The sequence below is a fragment of the Ranitomeya imitator genome, chromosome 1 (genome assembly GCF_032444005.1).
Source record: "Ranitomeya imitator isolate aRanImi1 chromosome 1, aRanImi1.pri, whole genome shotgun sequence".
In the NCBI taxonomy this organism is placed as follows: Eukaryota; Metazoa; Chordata; class Amphibia; order Anura; family Dendrobatidae; genus Ranitomeya; species Ranitomeya imitator.
The window spans coordinates 192,490,419-192,499,823 of NC_091282.1; the positions used below are offsets into that span (position 1 = coordinate 192,490,419).

The 9,405-nt window shown below is 42.6% G+C and overlaps 1 protein-coding gene across 1 annotated transcript in view; it reads right to left on the reverse strand.

Annotated features, from left to right (window-relative positions):
* The window catches only part of CCDC112 (coiled-coil domain containing 112), a 75,647-nt gene extending 73,797 nt beyond the window's left edge, over positions 1–1,850 (reverse strand). The window contains exon 1 of the mRNA XM_069753052.1: positions 1,748–1,850. Coding sequence (XP_069609153.1) covers positions 1,748–1,798 — 51 coding nt within the window. The 5' untranslated portion in view covers positions 1,799–1,850. The remainder of the gene's footprint in view (positions 1–1,747) is intronic.
* Between the last annotated feature and the right edge of the window lie 7,555 nt (positions 1,851–9,405).

A 9,405-nucleotide genomic window follows, 5' to 3' on the forward strand; every position in this document is an offset into this window, starting at 1 on the left:
GATGTAAGCAGCATCTACTGACCGTGGGAACATACCCTAAGGGCTCATACTCACTTGCGCGAGACTTGGATGAGTCTCGCATGTTAATACCCGGCGCTGCTGCCAGCACTGGGAGCGTGCGGCCGCATAGGAATACATGCAGCCGCACGCTCCGCTCCTCTGTGCAAGGCGCAGGGCCGGGTATTGCCGTGCAAGACTCATCCGAGTCTCGCGCAAGTATGAGCCCTTAGGGTATGTTCCCACAGGGCATTTTTGCTGCGTTTTTTATGGTAATTTACAGCTGCTTTTTGCAGTTCCAGCCAAGCCTATGAGATTTCAGAAATCTCATGCAAACACATTGGTTTTTTGTGTCATCAGGATTTTGTACTTTGCTGCGTTTTTTGGACATGGAGCATGTCACTTCTTTCAGCATTTTTGCAGCGTTTTCACCCATTGACTTGTATGAGTGTTGAAAAAAACGCTGCAAAAACGCAGGTATCTTTATTTGCTGCGTTTTTGAGGCTGAAAATTCAAGGACATTAGCAAGGAAAAAGAGAAAAAAGCACACCAAAAACGCAACAAAACTTGCATTTTTGACGCTGCTTATTTCCTGCCAAGAAGATGAGGATTTACTGCAGAAAAAAAAAGCAGCAAAAACGCCCTGTGTGAACGTACCCTAAGAATTCCAAAACCGCAGCAAAAACGCATCAAAAACGCACTATGTGCACATAGCCTAAGAAAAGCATGTAACAAGTGGATTGTAGTGCCCAAACTTATAGGGTATGTGTACACGTCAAAACTGCTGCGGATATGCAGCTGTTTTCCAAGAGTTTACAGTACCATGTAAATGCATGGAAAACAAAATCCGCAGTGCACATGCTGCGGAAAAAAACGTGTGGAAACGACAAGGTTTACACTCCGCAGCATGTTAATTCTTTGTGCGGATTGCGCTGCGGTTTACACCTGCTCCATAATAGGAATCTGCAGATGTAAAATAGCAGGTGAAATCCGCACAAAAAAAGCAGGAAATCCGCGGTGCACATACCTTTAAAGGGAACCTGTCACCCCCCTCAGGCGTTTGTAACTAAAAGAGCCGCCTTGTGCAGCACTAATGCTGCATTCTGACAAGGTGGCTCTTTTAGTTATGATGCCTGCACACGCTGAAATAAACGTTTATAAAATTTGCCCCCTCATACCGTGAAACCGTCCAGGGGGCGGGACTTTCCTTCCTAATTAGACGCAGCATAGCCGTCACTCCTGGCTTGTACGCGCCGCCTCCTCTTCCTGCATATAGTTCCTGGCGCCTGCGCTGGAAGTACAAAGGGCAGCGCAACTGCGCACGCCCCCAAAAAACTTACAGTGCAGGCGCCGGGGACGATAATGCAGGAAGAGGAGGCTGATTAGGAAAGTCTCGCCCCCGGGACGGTTTCACGGTATGAGGGGGCACATTTTATAAACAGCATGTGCAGGCATCATAACTAAAAGAGCCACCTTGTCAGAATGCAGCATTAGTGCTGCACAAGGTGGCTCTTAGTTACGAACGCCTGGGGGGTGACAGGTTCCCTTTAAGGTACCATGGAAAGCAACTAAAGGCGACAGTGACAGATCCTATAACACACGATTACAGCCATGACGTCACTACAATGATATGACATCAGAAGCTATAACCTATGTAATAACGCAGAATAAATTGGCACACGATCTGGAGGCAGCTGTAGCCGCCGGTGTCTGAGCTCCCTATTACACCCATATAACGTTACGCCCGTACCTGCACCGCGGACTCTGCTGTCTCCGTGCTCCCGGTTGCTAAGGAGGCCATGTTATCGCTACAAGCAGCGCTCGCTAACAGGACACGCCCCTGGGCGGAGCAAGGTCCGAGAAAGGGAAGTGGGCGGAGACAGGAATAGAGGTGCAGTCAGTGCCTCGTACCTGAGCGCGGGGTTGAGGAGAAAAGGCGGGAAATGCTGGCGGAGGCTTCTGTGTGAGCCGCCGGTGACCGCTTCATACTTAAGTGCTGGCGGAGGCTTCTGTGTGAGCCGCCCGTGACTTTGCTTCGCTTCATTCTCAGACAGTGCTAGTAGCCGAGGCTTTTGTGTGGTCGTCCGCTCTTCAGCTGCTTACTAGCCTGTTTTTCCCCCACGTACTAATTGTATCGGCTTTTTCCGCGTAGTAATGATTTCCTACGGGGGTAATTTAGTTTTTTGCCCTTAACTCCATAGTGAATACTGTAACTACAGCTGTTGAGCTGGTGGCTGGTTGTTGCCCTGTAGGCCCAGTGCTGCTGGCACCCAGCTGTGTACAATCTAACAGAAAAAGGCAGCAATTGTGACCACTCAGAGAAAAATTCTCACAGGAAAGTTGAAGGTGGTTTCTAGGTTCATTTTGTGACTAGACCTTGTGTATGTCTTCTCACTCTGACGTGCTAGGCCCGGCTTGTCACATGTCCGATCATCAGTGTGCGGACCTTGGCAGTTCTCACACAGCCCTGTCAGGTGTCTGCCCTGTGAACCGATGTGTATAGGGTTCTCGGATTTTAGAAGACCCTGTTCCCCTTCAGTAGTTGATATTTTTTTTTTTTTATGTAAATAGTGATGAGCGAGGGTTCTGAGATAGTGTTAGCACGCGAGCATGCTTGGATATGGAGGAGTACTTTTGGCGCGCTCGAATGCTAAGTTTAAATTGTCATGGCTGCATGTCTCGTGGCTGTACAACAGCTGCACCATGTACAGGGACTGACTAACAAACCGCAATCCCTACAAGTGTTGCAGCCTTGAGACTGTATCCGCGCTCATAGCAAGTCCGCAATTCTGCTACATACAGTGATCTGATCATCGCCTCTATGTATCAGAAGTGATTGGGTGATGGCAGCTTCTAGTCTCCCACGAAGATCATTGAATGCCAAAAGTAAAAAAAAATATACCGGTATATATTTTTTAAAAGTTCAAATCACCCCCCTCTTACCCCACTCAAAATAAAACAATTAAAAAATCAAACCTACACATATTTGATATCGCTGCGTTCAGAATCGCCCGATCTATCAATATTAAAAAAAACATCGCTAAACAGCATAATGAGAAAAAAAAGTCAAACGCCAGAATTACGTTTTTGGTTGCCTTAACATTGTAATAACAGGCAATCTAAAGATCGTATTTGCACCAAAATGGTATTTTTAAAAACGTCAGCTCGGCATGCAAAAATAAGCCTTCATCCAACCCAAGATCGTGAAAAATGGAGAAGTTATGGGTGTCAGAAAATGGCACAGGTTTTATTTTTTAACTTTGGAAATTTTTTTCACCCCTTAGATAACAAAGAACCTAGACTTGTTTGGTGTCTATGAACTCGTAAGGACCTGTAGAATCATAATAGTAGGCCAGTTTTAGCATTTAGTGAACATAGTAAAAAAGAAAAGCAAAAAACCATTGTGGAATTGCACTTTTTTTTGCAATTTCACCCGCACTTGGAATTTTTTTCCTGTTTTTACAGTACATGATATGTTAAAACCAATGGTTTCGTTCAATAGTATAACTTATCCTGCAAAAAAAAAAAGCCCTCACATGGCCATATTGACTAAAAAGTAAAAGAGTTATGGCTCTGGGAAGAAGGGGAGCAAACCACAGAAATGCAAAAACGAAAATAACTCCTATCATGAAGGGGTTAAGGAGTGACACTAAAACATTCACAACTGAGAGAAATTGCATTTTACAGGAAAAAAATGTTAAACATGTTTTCCTGTATAATAACTTGTATATTAGACGTATCATTTCTCCTTGCGGAGAGTGAAATGTTAAGCATGTCGAGATGAGGAGACTTAAAGCTGCAATGCTCCTCTGGGAAATATGCAAATTCTCTCTTCAGAGAGGAAGAGGACTAGAACTGTAGTACCACCTATTGGAACTACAAACATGTCCAAAGGCATACTAATCGGAACCTTTACTATAAGGCTGCCGTCACACTAGCAGTATTTGGTTAGTATTTTACATCAGTATTTGTAAGCCAAAACCAGGAGTGGGTGATAAATGCAGAAGTGGTGCATATGTTTCTATTATACTTTTCCTCTAATTGTTCCACTCCTGGATTTGGCTTACAAATACTGATGTAAAATACTGACCAAATACTGCTAGTGTGACGGCAGCCTAATAGTGATTTCCAAAATATAACTACAATAGGGGTGTGTTGAGAATTCATAACCAAAAAATGGATAACAAGTATCCAGACACACCCCTCATGAAAAAGATATAATATAAAAATATATAGATTTTATTGAAACATATAGCACAATAAAAATATTAACCCCTCTCTGACCTTAGACGTACTATCCCGTCGAGGTGCCCTGGGCCTATCTGACCCTCGATGGGATAGTACGTAATAGCGATCGGCCGCGCTCACGGGGGGAGTGCGGCCGAGTGTCAGCTGCCTATCGCAGCTGACATCCGGCACTATGTGCCAGGAGCGGTCACGGACCGCCCCCGGCACATTAACCCCCTGGCACAACGCGATCAATCATAATCGCGGTGTGCCGGCGGTACAGGGAAGCGTCGCGCAGGGAGAGGGCTCCCTGCGGGCTTCCCTGAGACCCCCGCAGCAACACGATGTGATCGCGTTGCTGCGAGGGTCTCCTTACCTTCCTCCCTGCTCCAGGCCCGGATCCAAGATGGCCGCGGCATCCGGGTCCTGCAGGGAGGGAGGTGGCTTCACAGAGCCTGCTTAGAGCAGGCACTGTGAAGCCTGCAGTGCTCTAAGTCAGATCACTGATCTGACACAGAGTGCTGTGCAAACTGTCAGATCAGTGATCTGTGATGTCCCCCCCGGGACAAAGTAAAAGAGTTAAAAAAAATTTTTCCAAATGTGTAAAAAAAAAAAAAAAAGTATTCCTAAATAATGAAAAAAAAAATACATAAATACATTTCTTTATCTAAATAATAAAAAAAACAATAAAAGTACACATATTTAGTATCGCCGCGTCTGTAACGACCCCACCTATAAAACTGGCCCACTAGTTAACCCCTTCAGTAAACACCGTAAGAAAAAAAAAAAAAAACGAAGCAAAAAACAACGCTTTATTATCATGCCGCTGAACAAAAAGTGGAATAACACGTGATCAAAAAGACACATATAAATAACCATGGTACCGCTGAAAACGTCATCTTGTCCCGCAAAAAACGAGCCGCCATACAGCATGATCAGCCAAAAAATAAAAAAGTTATAGTCCTCAGAATAAAGCGATGCCAAAACAATTATTTTTTCTATAAAATAGTTTTTATCGTATAAAAGCGCCAAAACATTAAAAATAATATAAATGAGATATCACTGTAATCATACTGACCCGAAGAATAAAACTGCTTTATCAATTTTACCAAACGTGGAACGGTATAAACGCCTCCCCCAAAAGAAATTCATGAATAGCTGGTTTTCGGTCATTCTGCCTCACAAAAATCGGAATAAAAAGCGATCAAAAAATGTCACGTGCCCGAAAATGTTACCAATAAAAACGTCAACTCGTCCCGCAAACAACAAGACCTCACATGACTCTGTGGACCAAAATATGGAAAAATTATAGCTCTCAAAATGTGGTAAAGCAAAAAATATTTTTTGCAATAAAAAGCGTCTTTCAGTGTGTGACGGCTGCCAATCATAAAAATAATTAGGGCTAGGGTTAGGGCTAGGGTTAGGGTTAAGGCTAGGGTTAGGGCTAGGGTTAAGGCTACAGTTAGGGTTGGGGCTAAAGTTAGGGTTTGGATTACATTTACGGTTGGGAATAGGGTTGGGATTAGGGTTAGGGGTGTGTCTAGGTTAGAGGTGTGGTTAGGGTTACCGTTAGGGTTAGGGGTGTGTTTGCATTAGGGCTTCCGTTATAATTGGGGGGTTTCCATTAGGGTTGAGCGACTTTTACTTTTATAGGATCGGGTCGGGTTTCACGAAACCCGACTTTCTCAAAAGTTGGGTCGAGTGAAATCGGCCGATCCTATAGAAAAGTCGGGTTCGGGGTCGGCCAAAACACGAAACCCAATGCAGTGCAATGGGATACTATGGTTCCCAGGGTCTGAAGGAGAGGAAACTCTCCTTCAGGCCCTGGGATCCATATTTAAGTGTAAAATAAAGAATTAAAATAAAAAATATTGCTATACTTACCCTCTGACGCGCCCTGGTACTAACCGGCAGCCTTCCTTCCTTAGAATCAGCGCGTGAAGGACCTTAGATGATGTCGCGGCTTGTGATTGGTCGCGCGACCGCCCATGTGACCGCTCACGCGACCAATCACAAGCCGCGACGTCACCGAAGGTCCTTCAAGCGCTGATTCTTAGTAAGGAAGGCTGCCGGAAATAAGCAGGGCGCGTCCGAGGGTGAGTATATTCCTATTAGGTATAGCAGCATTACATGTTACATAGATACAGTATATTTTGAATACACTCATCATACTCTTATGGTTGGTATTGCATTTTTCTATTATAACACCAATATTGGCAACTTCATTTTCCCAATTTAAAAATTGTCCATTTTCTGTAGTCAATTTATGATCCAATATTGTTATAATTTCATGTACATTTAACCCCTTTACGACATGCGCCATACATGTAGGCCACATGACGATTCTCCCCCTTTGATGTGGGCTCTGACGCTGAGCACATATCTTTTCCCCACACATGTCATATCAGTCGTCGGCGCTCATCGCAAGTGACCATTCAGATGATCGCAGCTTCTAGTCTCCCATGGAGACTATTGAAGATAGTGAAAACGTTTTTTTGGTCGCCACTACATTGCAATAACAGGCGATCAAAACATCATATCTACACCAAAATGGTATTAATAAAAATGTCAGCTCGGCACACAAAAAATAAGCCCTCACCCAGCCCCTGATCCCGAAAAGTGTAGATGCTACGGGTTTCGGAAAATGCTGCTATTTGTTTTGTTTTTTTTACTTTGGATTTTTTTTACCACCTAAATAAAAAAGAACCTATACATGTTTGCATCAACTAACTTGTACTGACCTTGAAACACATAATGGCAGGTCAGTTTAACATTTGGAGAACATGGTAAAAAACAAAACCAAAAAACAGTTGTGGAATTGCCCTTTTTTGCAGTTTCACCGCACTTGGAATTTTCTTTTTGTTTTCCAGTACATTTTATGGTAAAATCAAAAGGTGTTGTTCAAAATAACAACTCGCTCCACAAAAAAAACAAGCCCTCACATGGTCATACTGATGGAAAAATAAAAAAGTTATGGCTCTGGGAACAAGGGGCGCAAAAAACAGAAATGCAAAAATGGAAAATAGCCCATGGCTAAACTGTTAAAGTCGCCTTTGCTTTAGTTTGTTATGCTTGACAACCAGTATAAATTATTATTATTTTTTTTAAGATATCTTATAATTGTTTGCAGAATAATGAGAAAGGCACTTCTATACAGGCACGAGGCATGGCTATTCTGGAAGAAAGAGGAGAATATCTGCACCTTCCTGGGTTGACAACATTATCAGATGCAGTTTCCCAGAAAATCTCTATATCTGTTTTTTCAAAGCTGTTCAGCAATGGATGTGGTGTTGGACATTTGAACATTAGTAGTCACAGATTGTTTTGTTTTTTCTTTCACATTTTTCTGAGATAAATATAAAAAAAATAAATATATTAATTCCTTCAAGTTTTGGATTTTTGTTCTGCAAATCGATGGCTTTTGCTAAACATATTCAATTAATGTTGTCTACATGTGTTATTATTTATTTCTCCAACAAGAATAAATGAATGACCGGCACCGAGTTCCACAAGTCAGCAGCAGGAGCTCCGCAACTGTGATCTGATTAGGCAGGACGAATGAAGTCTCCACATGAAGTAAGGGAGGTGCTGTACATTTGCAGGAGCTAGTCTGAACCCATGACATAAAAAGAATGCAGCACTCACCCACGACCTTCATGAAAAAGTGTGTCCTTTATTCAGCGACGACAGCTTTACAGGACATTAAATGGCATCAGCAGGGAAGTGAGAGGGAGCGGGAGTGGAGAGAGACCGGACGACGGCCGTTTCACGCTACGGCGCTTCTACGGGTCCATATACATAAAACAGGTGATGTCATTTCCTTATAAAGGTTTAGACCCACCTGATTCTATTAATTACAAAATGTGCGATAAAAACAAAACAATCTCTTAATACAGAATACAATACTACAAGGATATTAGATGAACACTGCCATGTCTAATTTGTCGTTGAGACCACCCGGTCCTTGAGCGTTAGTTTTAAGGATCCATTTAGCCTCGCGCTGCAGGAGTAAGCGGTCATGATTACCGCCATATTGTTGGAATTTAACTATCTCTAGACCTGCACTAGGGTCACCGCTGTGCGCCTCCATATGTCTCACAAAGCGCACGCGTCCCTTGCCTGTCAGAATCGAATTATAATGCTCACGGATTCGGACTATGAGTGGTCTAATCGTCTTCCCGATATAAAATCGGTGACAAGGGCAGAAAATGGCATATACTAAGAATCTACTCTTGCAGGTTATGAAATCTTTTACGTAATGTTCAATTATGCCGATTCGCAATGGATTGTCCGTTTTGTGCAAGTGACATACACTGCAGTTGCCGCATTTATAGTTACCTCGCGGCGTAGTTTTATTCATCCAATTATTTGTTAATGGTAAGAGTCTATTTTTTACAATAAGATCTCCTATATTAACTGACCGTTTGTAAGCAAACAAGGGGGAAGTCTCTGGAAGGTTTCTGAAATCAGCGTCTTTTTGCAGCACATGCCAATTTTTTCGTATTGCTGCTTGTATATCTTTATCTAATGGGCTATGTTTGAATGTGAACGTGAACCTACGATTTTTGTTGTGGCTTCCATTCACGTTATTGATTTTATTTTTACTTTTTTTGCCCTTTTCTAACAGCTGACGTTGGGATAACCCAGCCGCTCTAGATTCTGCCTGTTCGAGAACACCAACTGGATATCCCCTGTTCAAAAAACGTCTTTTTAATTCATCCACCTGATTTTTGTAGTTTTCCTCGTCATTATTAATTTTTCGCAATCTGACCATCTGACTAAACGGGATACTATGCTTTGTGTGATTCGGATGCGCACTTTTGAAATGTAAAATATTATTTGTGGCTGTACTTTTTCTGTGGACTTTTGTTACAATAGTTTCATTTTTAATTTCCACTTTAACATCTAAAAACTCTAATTCTCTATTGCTAAATGCAGAGGTGAATTTCATGTTTTCATCATTGTTGTTATTTAGGAACGTTACAAATTCATTGAATGTGGATTCTCCACCGTCCCATACCATAAAAATGTCATCAGCGAATCTTAAAGCCATATATGGCGAAAGTATGGATTCTGGGGTCCGGTGACATGTCTCTCCTCAAATGCTTCTAAAAACAGATTTGCGAAGACACATGCCACCGGGGTCCCCATCGCGGTGCCAACTTTTTGGAGATACCATCT